Source organism: Cetorhinus maximus, chromosome 12 (genome assembly GCF_964194155.1).
Source record: "Cetorhinus maximus chromosome 12, sCetMax3.hap1.1, whole genome shotgun sequence".
Classification (NCBI taxonomy): Eukaryota; Metazoa; Chordata; class Chondrichthyes; order Lamniformes; family Cetorhinidae; genus Cetorhinus; species Cetorhinus maximus.
This window is the reverse complement of record NC_135890.1, coordinates 56,514,931-56,538,689: the sequence shown is the minus strand read 5'-3', so window position 1 is coordinate 56,538,689 and position 23,759 is coordinate 56,514,931. Positions and strand designations below refer to the sequence as shown.

Genomic DNA, 23,759 nt, shown 5'->3' with positions numbered 1-23,759 from the left:
TCACAAACAGAGCATCCAACCTGTGGCCCTAAGGCCGCATGGAGCTCAGGGTCACCAACCCTCCCAAATTGTCCTGGAATCTTCCAGAATTAAAGACTTATTCTCAGGGGTTGATCACAGGGGCTTATTTTTCTCCCATTCCATTCTGGTCAACCTCATGACAAGCAGCAAGTGCCCTTGGGGTGCAATGAGTGTTCTGATAGGAAAACCATGTGGTTTCTGGAGGCCAGAGCATCGTTGATATTGTAGCTACCATCGCTGAGTAAATGCCCTGTGTATTAGCCTGTTGCATAACTGGTGGTGGGAGTGCAAGAGCTGGGTGATTGGAGGCAATAGGTCATGGGGACAATACCTCATGGAATATGTCCAACGCACATTTGCAGTTATAATGGACCCCCATGCCTTGATAATGTGATCTTTGGAGCCCAGTTAATGAAACCTCATTTACCTTTGCTCTCTACTTTAACCAGTTTAATTTTCATGGGCCTGTAGGTTTGTTTTTAGCACTGATGCCTCATTGGTGGATAAATCCTAAATCAGACCCAGCTTTGTTGGTATATGCGGTATATGCAGATTAATGGGGACATAGATGTAGATCCCGGAAGTCCTACAATTTATACCTATGTGGCCTATGGCAGCAAAAGCTTAAACACCCTCCAAGGTCCATCTAGTTCACATTCTACCATGAATATAACCAACAACCAAATGCCATCTCCTTTAACTTCATCATCATCAAGCCCAAGGCAGATTCATAAAACACTGCTAATGAATTCTTTTTTGTTAACCTTTTATTTATAGGGCTTGAAAGAGACAAGTTTGATAACAAGACCGTGTCCTTTGAGGAGCACATCAAGGTTGAACACAATATGTGGTACTACTTATATTTCATTGTCTTAATCAAAGTCAAGGATCCAACTGAATACACTGGACCTGAAAGTTACGTTGCACAAATGATCAGGGTGAGTCTTGATAGGTCTAGTGGAATAATGTTAACACTGCTAGCTAATTACATTATTCATCACCAGTACATATGACTCAATGGGAAAAGACCAAGGTCCATCTAGTTCACGTTCTACCATCCTGGTATTCTCGTGGTACGATAATGGAATTGTTGACTAATCCTAGCAAATAATCTCAATCAATTAATCTACAACAAGCACAACACATGATACCAGGAGAACCCCAGAGTTGGAGAACTTCGGAGACTGTAGGCTCAGAGGCATCTGTTCCCCCAAAGCAGGTTGTACTCTCCACACATCGTGGGCTGAAGCTTCCTCTGAGCTCGGGAAAACCCGACCTGCACAGCTTTTGTGCTGGAAAACTGCACAACTGAGCCATTTGTGATTTGGCACACCATTTTTGTCTTTTCATGGTGGGGTCGGCTTCACAGTGCATTTTGCAAGCCGTGCTAAAGAGCTTGAGGAGTGTGGGTGCAAACAGGGACCAGTTAGACAGCCCGCCTCGATTCACCAACACAGTAACCTACCTCCCGACAGTGTTTAAAGGCCCCTTAAACCTCACCCCTCCCCTTCCTTACGCCCCCATGCCAACATGAGCCCCCTCAGATTGCCAATGCCACCTCTATGCCCCCATGTATCCTCCCAGTATGCAATTTGTGCAGTCCTTGCGATACCCAATGAAAATATTTTACATTCTTTGGGGGGAAAAATAAAACTTTTACCATCTAATAAATGCCTCCATATCATTAATACTGAGAAAAAAATGCATTCTGCCATTTGGAAAAAAGACTTTTTAATAATTGTAAACCATGGCGAAGAAACAATCAGTTATTACAACTTCTTGGAACAGTCATTCACCCTTAGATGAATGGACCATCTACTGTGCTGGAACCCATTCACACTTGAAACTCAGCCAAGCATTGATAATGGCCACAGCTGTCCAAACAAGGAAAGAACAGTAGGTGCTCATTTCAATTTTGAAGCAAAGTGCCTGTCAATCAATGCAAGGCAGCAGGTGGTTAGATTTCCAAGTGTCAAAAGGTATTTTTTTAATCAGCCAGAGCCATTCAAATCACAATAGAAAAAAGCACAGGCTGACAGGACATGTTGCAACATTTTTCACCACATTATGGTGCTGTCTCTATGGAAAAGTGCAAGAATGTATGTGAACAAATACAGAAAGCTGGTCAATGCAAGGGTCAACTTACTTTTAAAGCCAAGATCCCAATGATGAATCACTGCGTTAAAACACATCTACATTACAATGCAACATGTAATGGTGACATTTGAAGGTGCGAAAACACTTTACACTTACCTTTCAGAATGTTCCTGACTCCTCGGTAGGCTTTCCATTTTCTTCACGAGCACTCAAACCCGGCATTCTTTTAATAGGCTTCAAAAACCCCGCACCGCCAGCAGAAGCAGGTGCGCAGGGGGAAATCCGATTTTGGTCTCCCGTTTAAAATGGGGAGCCCAGCCTCAGTGGGGGTGGGTGTGCGTTTTGCGCACTAGGAATTTCGGGCCCTCAAAAAGGCTGGAGAAGAATGGTGCAGGGTCGTGAAGGCGAAGGTAAATCAGATTTCCTCCACAAAAAAATCTTAGTGGGGCCTTTGCACACCAAAATGCACCTCCTCACAGAGAGAAAAATTAGGCCACACCTCTCAAATTCATTTAATACTGTATCGCAAAACTTCATCCACATACTGCACTGATGCCTCCAGGCTGCTGTGACAAATTCCTTGATTTGGCATTGCATGTTTCCTTGAATATAGAAGATTAAGGGTGATATGATCGAGGTGTTTAGAATGACCAAAGGACTATGTAGAGAGAAACTTTTTTCTTTGGCAGGGAGTCCTGAACAGTGGGGGGTCATAACCTTAAAATTAGAGCAAGACCATTCAAGGTTGATGTCAGGAAGCACTACTTCGTGTGAAGGGTAGCAGAAATCTGGAACTGTCACCTCCAAAAAGCTGTTGAGCTGGGGGTCAGTTGAAAATTTCAAAACTCGGATTGGGGGAGATAGATTTATCTTGGGTAAGGGTATTAAGGAACCAATGCAGTCAAATGGAATTGAGATACAGATCAGCCATGATCTGGTTGAATGATCTCCTCCTGTTCTTGTGTTCCAATATAGGTTCGTGGAGGTATTATTGTGGAGGTCTTGTGGCACAGTTGGTAGCATCCCTACTTCTGGGCCAGAAGCTCCAGGTTCAAGTTCCACTCCAGGACTTGATGGTCATGGAAAGTGCATTCATAATGCGGCCAATTGATTATCAGCCTGTAAATCCTTCCAATATGCCTGATGGCTGGCAGTAAGAGTGGGAGAGTTTCCTGGTCAGCCAGACTGCAGAAGGCAACAGGAAACCACTGTAGTAATTTGCCAAGCATAATCGTGGACCAATCCAATGGAAGCCCATGGTCGCCAATGCCTTGTTTGTGCATGGTACCTGGAGGAGGAGGAGGAGGAGAGGCATTATTAACACCACACTCGATTAGAGCCCAGATTCCAAGTTAACCAATTAAATTTATTTACAGAAATTAAGCAAATCAGGCAGATATAGAAAAGCTGTATGTCCAATGCCAGCAGTAAGTCTTATAAACTGATACTCCTGACAGTAATGAGTGTAAAGAGAGTTTCTTTATCATTCTCTAGTATTTTCAGTCCATTTCATCCTGCATCACCCTAGTTGGTATGCTCTCAGGGATCAGCTTCTGTCTCTGCCACTGCAAGTCATTATGATCCATTAGCTTTTGAGCTGCCTGGAAAGCAGGTGAATGGACGGTTTAATTCTACCTTGTAAACCTGCAGCGTGGAATTCCACACCAGATGGGTGTGAGATTTGGGGAGGTTTGACCATGCCCCAAGCCAATTCACAGCACATTGTAGGAGCTCTGAGCAGGCCTGGTATTAGAGTGATCTCAAAGTTTGATCTAAGTCCAGAGAGGGATTTTATAGGCTAGTGGTCCTGTGGGAAGATGAAGGATGAAGAGATGGTGCCTATTGTGAGTAGTTTCCTTTCAGATTAAGCACATTATTAAAGTTTTTATATAACCCTCTCAACTAAAAAGCTTTCAGCTGAGTCATATCAGCTGCCAATACTGAGTATGTTCAACAATGGGAACATATCTGCCTGCCTAAAGTCCTTTTTTTAAAAAAACAGAATGATAACTGCAGCATACTTGGGGGTAATCGGAAACTTTGAACATGTTTTTTTTTCATTCACGGGATGTAGATGTCGCTGGCTAGGCCAGCATTTATTGCCCATCCCTAATTGCCCTTGAGAAGGTGGTGGTGAGCTGCCTTCTTGAACCGCTGCAGTCCATGTGGTGTAGGTACACCCACAGTGCTGTTAGGGAGGGAGTTCCAGGATTTTGACCCAGCGACAGTGAAGGAACAGCGATATATTTCCAAGTCAGAATGGTGAGTGACTTGGAGGGGAATTTGCAGGTGGTGGTGTTCCCAGCTATCTGCTGCCCATGTGCTTCTAGATGGTAGTGGTCGTGGGTGTGGAAGGTGCTGTCAAAGGAGCCTTGGTGAAGCCTGGGGTCGGGACCCCGACATTGGGACCAATTCTGAGCCCTGACCCTGTATTGTGTCAGTGCCTGACGCAATGATAAATAAGCTGGACAATTGGTGACCAGATGGTGCTCTTGTGCCCAATTAAGGATAGAGGGCAGGCTCCCAAGGCTGGAGGGCCAATAGCAGGCCTCTTCAGCACTGAAATATCGGCAGCACTGCTGTCAGAGGTGGGAGCTGCCAATGTAGGTAGGAGAGAGAGAAGAAACTTCAAAACCATGGGGCAGGACTTTTAGGTCCGTGGGCATGTGCGATCGCCGGGCAATTAACGGCCAGCCAGCGTGAAACGCACACTGAAATGCTCAGCGCTGCCGGGGTGGGGACGGGAGGAGGGCAGGCGCTGATGTAAGCACGGGCGAGCGCTGATTGAAAGCTCCCTGAAGGCACAGAGCAGCCTCAGGGAGCTGAAGAATTTAAACGCAATAAAGAAAGATTTTAAACTCCAGGAAAAAATGTCCATGCATCAGAATCAGTCACCGGAACATATAGATGATGATAAATCCTGTCCAAATGTTTTTATTTTATATTTAATAAAGAAACCCCATCCTGCCCTTGGATAAGGTTGCAAAGTCCGCCTGGCAGATTCGCCCGTCCGCCAACTGTAAGGTTGGATAGACCACGAAAAACCAGAGCTAATTGGAATTTTAATGGGCTTAATTGCCCTCTTAATTGTCGGCGGGTGCGCTTCCGACTTTTGCGCGCATTCGCCAACCAAAATATCACATGGATGCGGGATGACGTCATGACACTCAGCCGATGTCATCACATGCTATTTTACACTCGAGCGGGTCGGGCGCGTGCCCGCATGCCAAGCCAAAAATTCTGCCCATAAAATAAAAGGTAACCGCAACTGCTACGCTGACCCAATAACAAGTGTGGCTGCGGGAATGGGGGGCTAAATTGCCAAGTGGGGCACTGGTTCCCCCAGTTCGCTGCTGGGAGACCACATCTATTCATCACTGGGAAAAGTCCAGTTAGCGTCAGGACATGGCCCTTAATAGGCCCTTTAATTGGCTTAAATGGCCCCCGCCACCTGTGGGCAGGTAGCCATCATCCACCCCCCCCCCTCCCCCACACCTGATCCAAACTGACCTGGAGGAGCCAACATGCCAGCGAATCGGCACAATAAGAGGAAATAGCTGGCAGAGCCGAATGATCATTTAGCCCATGGTTCTGAAAGCTCTCCATCACAGGGGTTTTCATCACCTCGCGTCTGAGTCTGTCGAAGACGAATTGATAAAAAGTGACCACTGTGATGAGTCAACAACTTTATTATTGTACCATGTGACTGGCAGGTGGCAGAAGGTGAACAAGACAGCCTTTGATCTTTTTGTATCTGGCAATTGCTAAGTTATTGTGAATAAGGAATGAGCCCAGTTCCCAGTAGACTGCTTTGTATAGCAACCGTTTCCACAATTCCAGGCATCAGTCAACAGCACAACATTGTACTGGCGCTTGCTGTACAAAGTCTGCTCGGAGCTATCAGTCTGTAAAATAAAAGGGATGCCTTGAAATTGTCTATAATAAATAATTAGATGGCCATTGACGCAGCCAAACATTAATTTTAATTATTGCTCATAAAGTGCAAAAAGTAAGGATTATTTCAGGCCTTCCCCCTATCCTTCCTCCACTTCCTCCCTTTGTTTTCAGTTACTGATGGTAAAATAAATAAGGATGCTGCCACCTGCCCCCTCAGTTGGATGGCACTACCTGATGAAAAGTACAGTTTTGCTTCTTTGGGTAGTGATAAATCTAATTGCACTTCTGTGGAATGTTTATCTATGTTGAAGATGCTTTTTAAGATGAAAATTGTCATATAAACGTAAACCCTTTCTTAAGAGTTATCAAACAATCTATATAAATATCCGACACTAATTGGGGCAATAGTCTCTTACAGTACCACAGTGACTGTAATTCAAAAATACTTAATTGGCTGTAACTGCATTTGGGACACCCTGAGGCCATTAAAAGCTTCTTTCTTTAATGCCTTTCTGTCTTTAGCAAATTGGCCAGCCATTATATTAATTTATCACTATATATTTTTTAAAAACTGCCACTCAGTTCTCAAGTCTTACTGAAGTTCGGAACAATTTTCATGGTTGATTACAGGAGAAGAACCTGGATTGGTTCCCTCGGATGCGTGCCATATCATTGGTTAGTAGCGAAGGTGATAGTGAACAGAATGAAATCAGAAGTTTGCAGGATAAGTTGGAATCGACCATGAATCTGGTGGTGCAACTGTCTGGCCAGCTTTCAGAACTGAAAGAACAGGTAAAGAAACAACTTAAGCTCTGGTCAATGTTTCTGGGGCTCAGCTGCTCTCTTTGAACAAGTTCCCCTAATGCCTCTGCATTCCTGTGGAGTGGGTGGGGGTGGGGCTCACCTATGTGGGAGATCACTAACTTAGCTCTGCTACAAACTATGATGGTAAGTTTCACCTTCACCATCTGGTGGAGCAGATCAGTCACTCATTGTAGAATCCACCTGTTTCTCATCCAGTTGGTCCCAAAGGGATAAAGATTAGATTCCTCAATAGGGAAGTGATCAGTTGGCCCAGATTAATGTCATCATTGACCAATGGACACCTTTGACAACTGACTTGGAGAAATTCAAGCCACTGATGTATTACACGTTGTTTCCAGTGGTTGAGGAGTTAGAAGAAGGGAGAGGTCGATCTCAGATTAAATATAAGCGTTGTAGAACAGAGAATGGGAGAAACTTGTTTTACACACGGATTGTGTTGGAGATTGAAGCAAAGACAACATTGAAGAATAGGTTAGGTAAGTGATGAAGGTAAAAGGATGTGGAAACAAGGTAGGCACGGGGTAAGGATATTGCTTTTGTGGAAGATAGAGTCAGGCTGGGCTGAGCAGAAAGAATTACATCAGCTGAAAACAGCAGAATGAAGCTCATTGAAAGAAACAGTATCCAGAATATGAAGGATTTTGATACAACAGGGATGGGAAAAATCGGTTTCCAGTGGCAGGGAAGTTGGTACCGGGGAGATAAGATATTTGACCAAAAAACCATGATGGGGAGAAAGCATTTTATGCAGCAAGTTGCTGTGAATTCAAATGCATTGTCTGAAAAGGTGATGAAAACGGATTTAACAACAACTTTCAAAAGGAAATTGCCCTGGTTAAACAGCACCTTGAGTACGGTGAGCAGTTGTGGCCACAACACCTTAGGAAGGATATATTGGACTTGGAGGCAGTGCAGTGTAGATATGCTAAACTCCAAGGGTTAAGCTGCAAGGAAAGGTTAAACTAGAGTTGTATTCCCCAGATTTTAGAAGGTTGAGGGATGATTTGATCAAAATTATCAAGATATTAGGGGGAACAGATAGGGTAAATTGAAAGAATCTGTTTCTGTTAGCTGGGGAGTCTAGGACTAGGGTTTGTAGGCTAAAAGATTAGAGCTAGACTTTATAGAATGAAATTAGGAAACACTTCTACACACGAAGAATGGTAGAAATTTGGAATTCTATTTCGCAAATGGCCATTGATGCTGGATAAATTGTCAATTTTAAATTTGTGATCAAAAAATTTTAGCCAAAGGTATAAGGGATATGGGACAAAAGCAGGTTGTATGCAGTTAGGTCACAGGCCAGCCATGATCTCATGGATTGGCAGAACAGGGTCAAGGGGCTAAATGGCCGACTCCTGTTCCTATGGGCAGAATTTTGAGGAGGGCGGGCGCTAACATAAGCACGGGTGCGGGGGAGCGCGCAATGAAAGCTCCTTGAAGGCAGAGAGCTTCCTTAGTGAGCTGAAGAATTTAAAACCATCAAATAAAGAATTTAAAATACAGAAAAATGTGTCCAAATATCGGACTCACTTACCTAAACATATAAATTATAAAAATTCTGCTCAAACAATTCTATTTTTTAAAAATTAATATCTGAAATCTTGTCCCGCCCTTGGATGAGGTTTCCTCAAAAATGCAAAGCCCGCCCGCCAACCGTAAGGTTGGACAGGCGCTGAAAAATCACAGTTAATTACTACATTAATGGCCTTCATAGGCCTCTTAATTGTTGGCGGGCGCACTGCTGACTCTCGTGCGTGCCCGCCGACCGAAATATCACACGAGCTCGAGATGGTGTCGGGATGCCCACCTGAATCACGCGCATGATTTAACACCCAATCGGGATGTAAAATTCTGCCCCATAAATATTTGAAAAGGAAAAATGGCAGGGTTCTAGAAAGAGCAGGGAGTGGGAGTAATTGGGAAACTCTTTGAAAGAGCTGGGATAGGCATGATGGGCCAAATGGTCTCTTGGCGTGCTGTATAATTCTGTTCTGATATGGGCTTTTATTTCATTTTGTAGATGACCGAGCAAAGGAAGAACAAGCAACGCCTGGGCTTTCTAGGACCAAACACATCTCAGCTGAACCATCAAGTGGCAGCACATTGAGGACCAATGACTTTGACATTCAGAACATATTTCCATGAGATCACATTCTGGGGACAAATAATGCTCGTTGTTGAGTCCCCACGCCTGTTTGAGAAAATGCCTTAATAACTGGAGTGAAGCAATTTAGAAGGACACATGCCTTAATATCCATCATAGGGATCTATAAGTGACCTTCCTACTGGTGCATTCAGGCTTGCTCAACCTGCATTCCAATCTTCCTCTTCATAATCCTAATGCGTTTCTTTCACTCCCTGTCCATAACAAAATACTCAGCATTGTTGCCTCACTTCTGATTACAAGGTAGTGACCATTTTAAAATTTTGTTATATTTATTCTTCGGATGTGGGCGTTCCTAGCATTTGTTTCCCTTAAGACATCCTTCTTGAACCTCTGCATTCCTGTGTTGGCAGTGCTCCTGCAGTGGGGTTAACTAGGAAGTTGCAGGATTTTGTCCGAGCAATAATGAAGGAATGGTGATATATGGCCAAGTCATGATGATGTATGAGTTGGGGCAGAATTCTGTAAGTGTCCTTGTAGGTGGTGCAGATCACAGCTTTGGAGGTGCTGCTAAAGAAGCCTTGGCAAGCTGCTGCAGTGCGTCCTAGAGATAGTACACATTGCAGTCAAAGTGTACGCTAGTGGATGTTTAAGCTAGTGTTCAAGACGCTGATCATATTTGCTTTGTCCTGGATGGTGTCGAGCTTCTCAAATGTTGTTGCAGCTACACTCATCCTGCCAAGTGGGGAGTATTCTATCACAGACCTTACCTTGTAGATGTTGCAGATGCTTTAGGGAGTCAGCAGGTAATCTATTTACCACTAAATGCCCAGCCTCTGACCTGCTCTTGTAGCAATGGCATATATATATGTAATTGGCTATTTGAATTTCAGGTTAGGAGTGACTACCCAGGGTGTTGACATGGGGGATTCGGTGATGATAATGTCGTTGAATGTCATGAGGAGATGGTAAGATTCTCTATTGTTGGAGATGGTCATTGCCTGGCACTTGTGTGGTATGAATGTTACTTGCCAGTTACCAGCCCAATATTATCCAGTCATGCGGTCAAGGACTGCTTCAGTATCTGAGCAATTGCAAATGGTACTGAACACTGTGCAATCATCAATATAGATGTTATTAACAAAGCAGCTGAAGATGGTTGGGCCTAGGACACTAACCTGAGGAACTCCTGCAGCAATGTCCTGGGACTGAGATGATTGGCCTCCAACCACAGCAACCTTGTGCTAGGTATGACTCCAACCAGTGGAGAGTTTTCTCCCTGATTCCCATTGCCTCCAGTTTTGCTAGGGCTCCTTGATGCCACATTCAGTCAAATGCTGCCTTGATGTCAAGGGCAGTCACTCTCACCTCACCACTGGAGTTCAACTTTTTGTCCATGTTTGGATAATGGCTCTAATGAAGTCTGGAGGTAATGGTCCTGGAAGACTGCTTCCATCCCTTCTCGCTGATGACTCAGAACAGGTTGATTGCAGCAATAATTGGTCACGTTGAATTTGTCCTACGTTTTGTGGACAGGGCATACCCGGGCAATTTTTGACTTTGTCTGGTAGGTACTGCATTGTAGCTCTAATGGAATAGCTAGGGGTGGCAGCTAGTTCTAGAGCACAGGTCTTCAACATTACAGCCAGATGTTGTCAGGCCCATGGCCTTTGCTGTATTCTATGTATGCAATGATTTCTTGATGTCACATGAAGTGAATCATATTGACTGTTTCAACACTGGTATCTGCGATGGTGGGGACCTCAGGAGACCAGCATTTCTGCAGAAGGTGGTTACAAATGCTTTTGCATTCCCTTTTGCACTTGTACTGAGCTCTATAGATCTTATGAGGCAGTAGGTAGTGCCCTGGTCCCTGAGCCAGAAGCTCCGGGTTTAAGCCCTGCTCCGGGTTCAAGCCCCATTCCAGGACTTGTTGTCCACGGTTGTGACATGGTTCAACAGGTCGATAATAGCCTGCTCATCCAACACGCCATGACAGATGGTAGGAGCAGGAGAGATTCCTGGTCAGCCATGCTTGATACAGAGTGGTGTCTCTCAAAGCATAACCATTAGTCTCTCTCTAAACTGAGAGAGATACCTTTTGGACTATGGCTAATTGCGGATGGACTGGGCTCCATCATTGAGGATGGGGCTGTACATGAAGCCTGCTCCTCCTAACAGCTATTTAATTGTCTACCAGTATTGATGGCTGGATTTGTCAGGGCTGCAGATTTTTGCCGTTTTTTTTCCCATGGGTTTGCTTAGCTTCGTTTCCTGCTTCCACTGTTTTGCAGACATGTTGTTGTAGCTTCACAACATCATCTCATGCCCAGCAAAACCTGGTGCTGCTCTGGCACACTCTTATGTATGCCTCATTGAACCAGCCTGGCTTGATGGTAATAGTAGAGTAAGGATGAACCGGGTCATGAGGTCACAGATTGTGGTGGAAAACAATTCTGTTTTTGCTGATGGCCCACAGTGCATCATGGATGCCTAGATTTAAGCTGCTAAACCGGTTCTTAATCTTTCCACTCCGCATGGTGATCATGTTCCTGTTCATAATCCTCCTGTTTCCTATACTTTGTGTCCACAGTTAAAATACAAAGCATTGTTTTCTCATATTGTTGGAAAAAAGAGACATGCTGTTAAAACTTTTTTGTCTTGCACTTATTAGGACAAATTCAAGAATGCCAAATTTCAAAGGAAACAACAGTTTATACAGCATGAGATAAGGGGTGCTGATTGGTTGGTTCTGATTGGTCGAGATGTTGCCATGGCAAATGCTCATATATTCACATGCAGGGACTTGTCCTCTGCAGGTAAAAGGAATATGGCCCGACATTGCACCATTTTAGAATAAACAAAAGCATATGGGACAATAGCTCTCTGGTGCCTTCAAGAAAGGCCATTCAGGATGACATCCAGTTGCACTTTTCACCCAAGTACAAACCAGGAACTCCCTCCCCCAAAAGGCTGCAAATGTTCAGTCAGTGGAAATTTTGAAGACTGAGATTAATAGAATTTTGTTGCTGGGAGCATTGGAAAGGTGAGGTGTATATTGGCCACTATCAGGCCCATGGTGCTGAATGGCCTACTCCTGTTCCTGTGCTCAGTCCCTCTATATTGCACATCTTGTAATGAACTGTGTAACAATAAAACTGAGTATTTTGGCAAGAAAAACGCAGTCTATGAAACACTTGCACGTTGCTGAATATTTGATTCCTGGGACGACTGGACCAAAAAAAAATTAGTAACTTCAACCGATATGCAACTTCACCTTGCGTATGTTTGAACTGAGGTATAAAACTTATACTAGGGACCAAAATGGTTTGTGTGAAAGGGGGAGGGAGGTGAGTCAAAGGAACGCTTTATGTGTTGGCATTGGGGAACATATTCAGATTGCGATTATCCAGACACTGGGAATTATATAGCTATGTTCCTGGCTGCATATCTTGACTAAAGACACTTTTTTTTTGTTTTTTGAAAACCATTTTGAATGTATCTAACCTTTTGATGTCATCAAGCTTGCAAAGGTACTAAAGCAAAAAAAAAAAGTATTTTTATATTCTGAACCAATTGAACTACAGCAGATGTATGACATTTAAAAGATGAAGTTTGTATATTAATGGTGGAAATCACTGATATTTTGCTGCATCAAAGTACTCAAATGGTTTGATTTTTTAAAAATGTGGTATTTATATGGTTTTAATTTGAATATCTTGCATGAATTGCAAAATAGCGGGGAGGCAATAGAAATCTCCAATTAAATCATCATTACAAAGTCTTTTTAACTGGTTTATTTGTATGGCTTTTGTAAAAAGAGGGAAAGTCTTAATTGGTTCTGACTGGATGATATGTTTTTATCTTAAACTAATAAAGCTTATCTTTTTTAGTGAACAGGAGTATTTAATGAATCATCACAGCCTAGCTATTGCTGCAGTTGTGCTATTGAGGGGCCATAACCATTGTTTTTTGTTTTGAAGGTTGAGGAAGATATATTTTCCTATTTTCTATACATATGGAAATTCCTATGTGGAAAGACACAAAACAAAACGCAAATGATCACCTTGGTCGACTATGAAATACTGTGAGGAGGTTTTTTTTTTCTTGAACATCAGAACCAGCTCCTCACCAAGTTAAAGAGTGAAGTATGGAACAAGGAGAAAAAAGACAAGGTTTCAACCCAAGCTTGGAAGCCCCCTACTGCAAGGACTAGGGGATCATACTTCATGGCATTGATGACTCAACGGTGGTTGTGGGGGGGGAGGGAAACAATGGTGATCGCCCCTATCTCGAATATAGCTGATGCAGGTGATTAAGTCATTGGCCCTAATGCCTCTTTTTTTTTACAAAAAAAGACTTGTATTTATACAGCACCTTTCATGACCTCAGGATGCCCACAGCCAATGAAATTTTTTTTCACGTGTAGTCACTGTTGTGATTGTAGGATTGCTTGGAGGAAAATTATAGTGAATTGATGAGCCTGATTGTGGGACTGGGATTGAAGGGCAAGTTCCTTCTTTGTTGTAAGATTCAATGATTTGGCCTACATCAGAGATGTTTGAGAGTCAGTATGTGTATCATCTCTGTTTCTTTACATTGGATACGTGGATAAGGCTTCTTTCAGTCCTTCTCAAAACCACTCACTAATCTGTTTCTCCATGGATATCGCGATGGTGTTTTGCCTATTTTTCTCCAATGGTTCATTCACCATACTTCCCAGTTCCTGGTTTCTGTACTTGACATGATCCATCTTTCCGTACTTTCACATTGCCCAAACTCCTCCCCTCTCTCCATCCCTGAAGTATCCATTACAAGCCCACAGATACCAATAGCTAGTTACATTATGTTCCTCCCCACCCTCCTCCCTGCTCTTTCAGTAACTTGCTCTATGTCATATTTATTTTGATCTCTCTTCTGACACCAGATATTCTGAAAGATTCTTTTTCCTCAGGCTATGTTCTAAAGCATCAAGCACTTTCCACATGAGGTAATGAATCCTTTACCCATCCTCCAAACTAGTCAACTGTATTCATTGTTCACAAGGTGGTTTCCCCTATTGTATGTAGGATTCGCCCGACACCCCCAACCCACCAGCATTGTCAGATCCATACCCTCGCTACAGACACCGAAGCCCTGATTTTAACCCACCCACACGCAATGCGAATGGGGTGAGGGAAGGGTTCAAATGGGAAGAGTACTTGCCTCCCATTCTCCCCACATTCCTGGCAGCTGCTATTTGAATTCACAGATTCAGAAAGTTGTGTAAGCTGCTCGCTGCAGGTAGATGTGGACCTCAAAAGGTGTGATCCCATGCTGTTAGACTTTGATGCAACATTAACCCCATGCACACAATGCCACCAGGAAAAGTTCTCGACACATGGATCCAGGTCCAGAAGAGGCCCAGCAAAGCAGTCCTTAGCTCCACTCTTCGGGAAGGATATAAAAGCAAAATTCTGCGGATGCTGGAAAACTGAAATAGAAACAAATGCTGGAAGTACTCAGCAGGTCAGGCGGCATCTGTGGTTCTGATGGGAAAAAATCTTTTTCACTTCTCTGAACACCATCATTTAATGGCTATAAAAATATTGCAAATAGGAGAAAAAGCTCTATTTGGCTGACAGCTATGAGCCCATCCAAATTGGGAAATGGAACATGGAAACAGAAACAGGCCATTCAGTCACCTTAAGCCTGTTCTGCCATTCGGCTGTATCTTAACTCCATTTGTTTGCTTTGGTTTCGTAACTGTTAAAATTTTTGTTTGGCAAGGATATTAACAGTTTCAAAATTGTCAATTGACCCCCCTAGTCTTAACAGCTTTTTGGGGGGGTAGAGTTCCAGATTTCCACTACCCTTTGTGTGACTACCCCTGACATCACCCGGTAACGGTTTAGTGTGGGAAAAGCATGCTTCATGGGGAGATGGTGACATGGTGGTAATAGTCATCCTGAGGACTAGTCATCCTGAGGCTCAGGCCTCAGGTTCAAATCCCACCATGGCAGCGGTTGGAATTTAAATTCAATTAATAAATAAAAATTTTATAAACGTGGCCATGAATCTATCATTTATTGTTGTAAAAACTCACCTGGTTCATTAATGTCCTTTAGGGAAGGAAATCTGCCGTCCTTACATGATCTGGCCTACATGTGACTCCAGATCCACAGCAATGTGGTTGACTCTTGACTGCCTCTGAAATGGCCTAGCAAGTTACCCAGTTCAAGGGCAATTAGGGATGGGGAAACCTCCACTTGGTGACATCAGCCGACCATCCTTGCAGGGAGCCCTGAGCAGCTGGAGCCATGGGAACTGTCAGGGATGGGGCCCCTTTGGGGGATTTTGGAACCAGGGAGCTGGGGGGAGGGGGCTTGGAAATAGTGGGGGTGGGGATAGAGAGAGAATCAGCAATTGGCTGTTCCTGCCTGAGGGTTTAACATTCAGCACGTTTCAGGTAATTGAAGCTTCAGAGGCAGAAAGGATTTTTCATTCATCTGCATCTCCTGCAGAACAGGGAGTAGCAGCAATTGGTGCTGAGTGGGAGCAGCACAATTAGAGGAGCAGACTGTACCGGGGTGAGTGAAACCTGGGCATCTTACAGTGAGTCAACAGGGACAGAATGATCCACTGGTGGGTGACTGGGAAACACGGAGACAGAGACCAAAGATCCACACTGGAGGAAATGGGGGAAGGGAGGAGGAAGGTTTTTTGATCTGAGGGATGTTAGACAATGAGATACTTCACCACAAGAGGTTGTCGAGGGAGAGACTAGAACATCATTGAAAAGGGAAGAGGATAGCTGACAAATCCTCGGGTCCTGATAGACTTCATACTAGGGTCTTGAAAGAAGTGGCTAGTGAAATAGTTGATACATTGGTTTTAATTTTCCAAAATTCCTTAGATTCAAGGAAGGTTCCATTAGATTGGAAAATAGCAAATGTAACTGCTTTATTCAAAAACGGAGGGAGACAGAAAGCAGGAAACTACAGGACAGTTAGCTTAACATCTGTCATAGGAAAAATGTTTGAAGCTATTAGGGCAGAGCCCTTAGAAAAGTTTAAGGCAATCAGGCAGAGTCCACATGGTTTTGTGAAAGGGAAATCGTGTTTAACCAATTTATTGGGGGTCTTTGAAGGACTCTTGCTATGGGTAAAGGGGTACCAGTGGATGTACTGTACTTGGATTTCCACAAAGCATTTAATAAGGTGTCACATCAAAGGTTATTGTGGAAAATAAAAGCTCATGGTGTAGGGGCTAATATATTGGCAAAGCAAGAAGATTGGTTAGCTAACAGGAAACAGGGTAGCCACAAATAAGTCTTTTTCTGGTTGGCAGGATATAACGAGTGGTGTGCCACAGGGGTCAGTTCTGGGGCCTCAAAATTTTACAATTTATATAAATGACTTGGATGAAGGGACAGATGGTATGGCTGCTAAATTTGCTGACAACACAAAGGTAGGAAAGTAAGATGTGAGGAGGACGTAAGGAGGCTACAAACTGACATAGGTAGGTTAAGTGAGTGGGTAAGGACCTCATAAATGGAGTATAATGTGGGCAAATGTGAAATTGTTCATTTTGGCAGGAAGAATAAAAAAAAGAAGCTTACTATCTAAATGGTGAGAGATTGCAGAGCTCTGAGATTCAGAGGGATCTGGGTGTCCTAGTGCATGAATCACAAAAGGTTATTATGCAGGTACAGCAGGTAATTAGGAAAGCTAATAGAATGTTATCGTTTATTGTGAGAGGAATTGATTACAAAACTAGGGAGGTTATGCTTCAGTTGTACAGAGCATTGGTGAAACCACATCTGGAGTATTGTGTACAGTATTGGTCTCCCTATTTAAGGAAGGAAGGATCTAAATGCGTTAGAAACAGTTCAGAGGAGGTTTGCTAAATTAATACCAGGAATGGGTGGGTTGTCTTATGAGGAAAGGTTGGACAGGTTAGGCTTGTATCTGCTGGAGGTTAGAAAGGTAACAGGTGACTTGATCAAAACCTTTTAAGATCCTGAGGGGTCTTGACAAGGTGGATGTGGAAAGTACATTTCCTCTTGTGGGAGAATCTAGAACTAGGGGTCGCTGTTTAAAAATAAGGGATTGGTCATTTAAGACAGAGATGAGGAGAAATTTTTTCTGAGGGTTGAGAGACTTTGGAATTCTCTTTCTCAAAAGGCAGAGCCTTTGAATGTTTTTAAGGCAGAGTTAAATAGATTCTTGATTAACCAGGGGGTGGAAGGTTATCGGGGTTAGGCACGAGGTTACAATCAGATCAGCCATGATCTTATTGCATGGCGGAGCAGAGTGGCCTACTCCTGCTCCTAGTTCATATGCTCGTAAATATTTGAAAAGGTGGATCATAAAAGTATCTGAGGGGATGAGATTACAGGAGAGAGCACCAACGCTGGGGGCTAAATGGCCTCCTCCTGTACTGTCATTCCAATCTTCCTATGGAATCTCTCCTTTATCGAGTCTGTGTTCAGCAAATGGTTTGGAAATGTTGGTGCTGAGCTGAGTTTAGGATAATATGCCCGGTGCAAGCTGCCCTGAACACCGAGCTCACTTCACTGCTCAATGTCTGATCTCTAGGTTTGGTTTGGGCCGGTCTGTGCCGGTTCAGTTTTGGCGTGTGAATTCCAAGCACAGATGAGCTCTGACTGAGGCTCTCTGTTCGGAGTTATCACCTTCAGACAGAACCAGGGTCTAAACCAGAGTTGGAGGAGATAGGGAGGGAGATCAGGCCTGTTAAAAGTGGCATCGACTGGGGATCCTGACTATCTTGTGCAGTGCCTGTGATTCTGGCTACAGCTTCAGAGTGAATATCAGTGGGTTAGAGGATTATTAGTTACAGATAGAATAGTGGGATATTACACAGAGTCAAAATGCCACTGGTAGCGTTATCAGTGAGTTATGGTATCACTTGGTTCTGAGGGGAATCTGAAAGTTACCACCATTAGTGTAATTTCAGTAAGTTACCATTAGTTACTGGTGCAATTATAGTTTCTCTCACAGTGGGTAATGGTGGTTTAGTGTTAATCTCACTGGTCCAGAGACCCAGGTTAATGCTCTGGGGGCATAGGTTCAAAACCCACCACGGCAGCTGATGCAATTTAAATTCAATTACTAAATCTGGAATATAAAGTTAGTGTCTTTAATGGTGATTAACTCATCTAGTTCACTAAATTCCTTTAGTGTAGTAATTATGGTTTTATTTAGTGTGAAATGCACCTTTTATGAATAATACTTGTTAAGGAAGATCACATGATCTGTAGTGACCAATAAGAGAGTAGTGTGGGCTACCTTAGCAGTCTGTCGAGACAGAGTTGGAGTTGAAAGCACACGTATAGTAGCTGCTGAGTATAAACTTAAAGTTTCCACCCAAGAAGTGTCTGCAGATCAACTCTATCATTAATAGTATAACTTTGCTGCCCTACAACAAACTAGTGACGAGGGTAAAAAAGGATTGAACAGAAGAAATCAAGTTAGAAAGAAATTGGCACTGTACCTTGCCCAGTGATTATAAGTAGCAAGCTCCGTTAGAATTGAAGAAGTTATCCCCTCTCAAAATGCCACAATTTGGGAGAATTGATCCTTTTGAACCTGCCACAGATGATTGGCCTCAATACATAGAACATCCCACGTTCTTTTTTTAAAGCAAACGTGATTATGGGGGAAGAGAAGAGGTGAGCGATCCTCTTGAGTACTCAAGGGAGCAAAACCTACAGTCTGATTCGAAGTTTGATGGCACCTAGTGCTCCAGATTTGAAGAATTTTGATGAATTGGTGAACCCAGGTTTAATTCGCAAAATAGAGCCCCAGGCGAGACAATTGCATGTTACATGGCAAATTTGAAGCAGCTAACGGAACATTGTTAGTTTGGTACAACTCTGAACAACATGCTCAGAGATCATTGTGTGTATGGTGTGAAAGAGGACTCTATTTAGAAAAGATTATTGTCCAAAGTGAATCTGGACTTTAAGAAGGTGCTAGAGATAGTACTGGCCATGGAAAGTGGAGTAAGAGATTCAAAAACAACACCGGGTGTGCAAAATGGCACCGTCCTTCACATCGGGTGGGAAGCCTCAGCCCCACTAGTCGAAAAATAACTTAGCAGTGAAATTGAAGAATAATTTTAATAGAGGTGGAAACAATCAGTCTTTTAGTGATTGGCAGTTTAAAAAAATCGAATGCTACTACTGTCACAGAAATGGCTGAATGATGAGGCGGTGCAAGGAAAGATTCAAGCAGGCTTGTAAACAACAGAAGAAGCCCAATGAAATCTACAATGTAGAAGAGCCGAAAAAAAATTCCGACATTTACTCGTTGTTTAACCTGAAAGTTGGAAAGACAGAACCAATGTTTGTCACAGTGAAAGTAAATGGCAAACCTGTTAGAATGGAAGTGGACATGGGAGCTTCCACTACAGTAATTGGGGAACATACTTTCAGATATCTGAATAATGGTGAACATCAATTAAGTTTAGAAGGAACAGCTGTCAAGCTAAAAACTTATACAGGTGAAGATATTCAAGTAAAAGGCATAAGCAGAGTAACTGTCCATTATGGAAGCCAATCAGCAAAGCTATCCTTGATGGTCATAGCAGATGAAGGGTCAAGCCTCCTGGGGCAAAATTGGTAAAAGGACATCAAGTTAGAATGGTCTGAAATTTTCCAGTTGAGACCAAGTGGGCTACCAGAGCTACTTAGAAAGTACACCACCATCTTCAAGGACAAACTGGAGAAAATCCAGGGCCTACAGGCTAAGATTTATGTGGATTCAGAAGCAACCTCTCACTTCATGAAGGCGAGACCGGTGCCATATGCCCTGCGAGAAAAAGTCAATATTGAACTGTACAGACTAGAGAAACTGGGCGTTATACAACCTGTTCAGCTCTCAGAATGGGCAGCACCCATAGTCCTCATCCTTAAACCCAACCAAAGCATCCGAATTTGTGGAGATTACAAATGACAGTTAATAAGGTAGCTAAGGTAGACAGGCACCCAATTCCAAAGATCAAAGAGCTGTATGCCAAACTGGCAGGAGGGGCAACGTACACAAAGCTTGACATGAGTAATGCTTGTCAACAACTAGAGTTGGACAATGCCTCCTGGGAATTTGTCACAATTAATACCCACAAAGGGTTGTACCAATATACACGCTTGCCTTTCGGTGTCTCCCCTGCTTGTGCCATCTTTCAGAGAACAATGGAAAGCTTACTGCAGGGACTGCCCCAGGTTGTAGTCTATTTAGACGATGTATTGGTCACAGGATTCACTGAAAAAGAACATTTGACAAAGTTAGAAGAAGTCTTAAAACATTTCTCACAAGCTGGATTGCATTTTAAAAAAGAAAAGTGCACGTTCCCAGTGAGGGAGGTAATCTATTTGGGTCACCAGGTAGATTCACAGGGCCTCCACCCGGTTGAGGGGAAAGTGAGAGCCATAAGAGAGGCACCTGCACCAAATAACGCCTCAGAGCTCAAATCATTCCTAGGGATGGTCAACGATTATGGGTGGCTCTTACCCAATTTATCTACAGTGCCAGCCCCCCTGCATTCTCTGCTCAAAAAGAACTAATGTTGGTCTTGGGAGGAGCCCCAGAAAGAAGTTTTCATAAAGGTGAAACAATTGTTGCACTCGTCCAATCTATTGGTGCATTATGATCAGACGAAAGAATTGGTGCTGACATGTGACGCATCTCCCGACGGAGTGGGAGCAGTGCTTTCTCATTGGATGGACGATGGCACGGAACAGCCAATAGGTTATGTATCAAGAATGCTCACTACAGTGGAAAAGGGATACTCGCAGATAGAAAAAGGTCTGTCCACCATCTTCGGTGTCAAGAAATTTCACCAGTACGTGCATGGCCACCATTTTATAATTGTCTCAGACCACAAACCATTGCTAGAATTATTTGGTGAGGACAAGGCTATATCACCCATAGCATCAGCAAGAATACAACGATGGGCTTTAACTCTGGCAGCATATGAATACACTTTCATACATAGGCCTGGCAATCAAAGTGCAAACGCCAGCGCCCTTACTCGTTTGCCTTTGCAAGAAAATGATGAGCACGTCCCAGTTCCACAGGAACTTGTTTTACTGTTAAATTTCTTAGATTCCTCGCCGGTCTGTGCTCAACAGATCAGAGACTGGACAAGTCAGGACCCAGACCTATCTCAAGTACGAGAACAAGTGCTACATGTTTGGTCACAGGAGCCTGTAACTAATGAAATAAAACCGTACTTTAACAGAAGACATGAAATAACCAGCCACGATGGCATCCTATTGCGGGGAGCACGAGTGATAGTTCCTCCAAAGGGAAGGGAGCCTCTTTTAGTTGAGCTACACAGTGCCCATCCAGGAATTTCCCGAATTAAGACCATAGCACACAGCTATCTATGGTGGCCTGGGATGGATGGTGAAGCACAGAGTTTAGTAAAGCACTGTGTGAAATGTCAGCAACTGCAAAAGTTGTCAGTGACATCTATGTTACACCCATGGGAGTGGCCAGGTAGACCCTGGGTGAGGTTACACATTGACTACGTTGACCTTTCCTGGGAACAATGTTTCTGCTCATTGTTGATGCCCATTCAAAATGGTTGGACGTATACGAGGTGAAGTCACCGATGTTGGGCGCTACAATTGGGAAACTACATCAGAGTTTTGCCATTCACAAACCACCAGAAGTAGTTGTTTCCGATAACTGCACGGCATTTATGAGTACTGAGTTTCAATCGTTTTATCGGCCTCAACGGTATCACTCATGTGAAAACTGCACCGTATCACCCATCCTCAAACGGACTGGCTGAAAGGGTGGTTCAAATGTTGAAGGCAGGTATGAAAAAGCTGACTGGCGATTCCTTGGCAACCAAGCTAGCACGCTTTCTTTTTCATTACAGGGCTACCCCTCACACAACAACAGGTGTCACTCCTGTGGAGTTATTGTTGAAACACCGTCTCAGGACAAGGTTGAGTTTAAGAATGCCGAATTTAGAGGGGAAGGTGGAAAGGAGTCAGGGAAGCCAGAAAACTAGACATGGCTGGCATAGTCATGAGAGGAAATTTACCGTGGGAGAGCCGGTATACGTGAAAAATTTCGGAGAAGGACCAAAGTGGTTACCGGGTGAAATAAGTGCGGTGACTGGGCCTCTATCTTACCATGTGGAGGTGGAAGGCTGGATCATCCGTAAACATGTGGACTATTTAAGGAAGAGAGAGATAAATCACCAAGATTTGGTTCCACCAGTGATCATGACCGGCTCTGCGTTTCCTCTTGAGGATACTCAACCCAGGACTGACATGTCTGATGTTCCTGTAAGAGTTGAGGATACAGAACTGCAAGTGCCCACTGAAGCACCTGATGTTCAGGCAACTCTGGAAAAGGAGGTTCCTGACAAAGAATCTGAAGTTGTGGAGCTGCAACTTTCCACACGTACCAGGAAACCACCTGAAAGACTGAACTTGTAAATTCCCTACCCAGTGAAAATATTACGTTGTCTTGAAAAATTTGTACTTGAAAAAATAATATATATAGCTGAGTTAAACGGGGAGGAATGTAGTGGTTTTATTTATTGTGTAATGTACCTTTAAGAATGATACTTGTTAAGGAAGATCATATGATCTGTAGTAGCCATAGGAGAGTAGCTCGGGATACTTCAGCTGTCAGTGTAGAGATAGAGTTGGAGTTGAAAGCACACGTGCAATTGCTGCTGAGTATATTGTGAATGAATTTAAAGTTTCCACCCAAGCAGTGTCTGCAGATCAACTCTATCACTAATAGCACAACTTGGCCACACTACAACAGTTAGGGAAGAAAATCTGTTGTCTTTACCTGGTCTAGCCTACATGTGACTCCAGGTCCACACTAATGTGGGGCTCTTAACTAGCAAGTCACTCAGTTCAAGGGCAACTAGGGAAGGGCAACAAATGCTGGCCTTGCGAGTGACGCCCACATCCCATGAAAGAATAAATAAAAACAACCCTCTGATTTCCTCTGTAATCGCCCACTCTCAGTTTGCCCCCTTCCACTACAATAAATTTCCCCCCTCCCCTTGCCCTGACCTTTCTTTGCCCTTTTTTGCTCCCTTAGTTTCGCCCCTTCCCGGTCCCTTAATCTCCCCACTTTATTTGATCATGAGTGGCCTTTAGGTTCTCGAAGAGCTGCTGAGAAAAGATATTAAACAACAGGACACCCAACCTTTAGAAAGTAAATGCAGTAACTTTTGTAGGAGTCACCTGATCAAATGAGGACATTACCCGATGAAATTCCAAAAATGTCTCCAACCAGAGTTGGCAACACTAGTGTCAGGTGATGGATGATGGGGCGAGTGTAGGTGGAGTGGCTGGAGGTGGGAGGTCATGTGATGAAGCCTCCAGGATTGTATCAGAGCTGGCATTCCTAAGATCTCCCCCGAAAACAGGAAGTGTTGGAGCCAGGCAGGAGCCAGGCAATGTAAACATGGTTCTGGCTGGATGGAACTAGAACTGCAGCTGCCAGTCTTAACCCAGTCCCTGCTGTGTAAATGCAGCCTCAGATCCCTTTGCCACCCACCACTTTGGCTGAAAGTGTTAGCCACATAATGTGCTCCCAGCTCGCTGTGCCTGCTTTGTGACTGGTCAATTTATGCAATGGAACAACTGGAGAGAAGGGAACACCTCCTACAATCCCCAGCACTCTCTGAAAGAAATCCTCAGCTCTCATTCTTTGGTGAAATGTGACTGGATCTGCACAATCCAATATCATGTTTTACTTTTCAGCTATTTTAATCTAAAGGAAAGAATTTACATTTATCTAATAATTTTTATGAACTCAATGTTCCA

General features: G+C 43.5%; 1 protein-coding gene across 1 annotated transcript in view; it reads left to right on the top strand.

The window, feature by feature from the left end:
• Window positions 1–12,490, top strand: part of itpr2 (inositol 1,4,5-trisphosphate receptor, type 2) — a 244,007-nt gene extending 231,517 nt beyond the window's left edge. The window contains exons 51-53 of the mRNA XM_078554637.1: window positions 799–959; window positions 6,646–6,807; window positions 8,864–12,490. Coding sequence (XP_078410763.1) covers window positions 799–959; window positions 6,646–6,807; window positions 8,864–8,950 — 410 coding nt within the window. The 3' untranslated portion in view covers window positions 8,951–12,490. The remainder of the gene's footprint in view (window positions 1–798; window positions 960–6,645; window positions 6,808–8,863) is intronic.
• The last annotated feature ends 11,269 nt before the right edge of the window (window positions 12,491–23,759 follow it).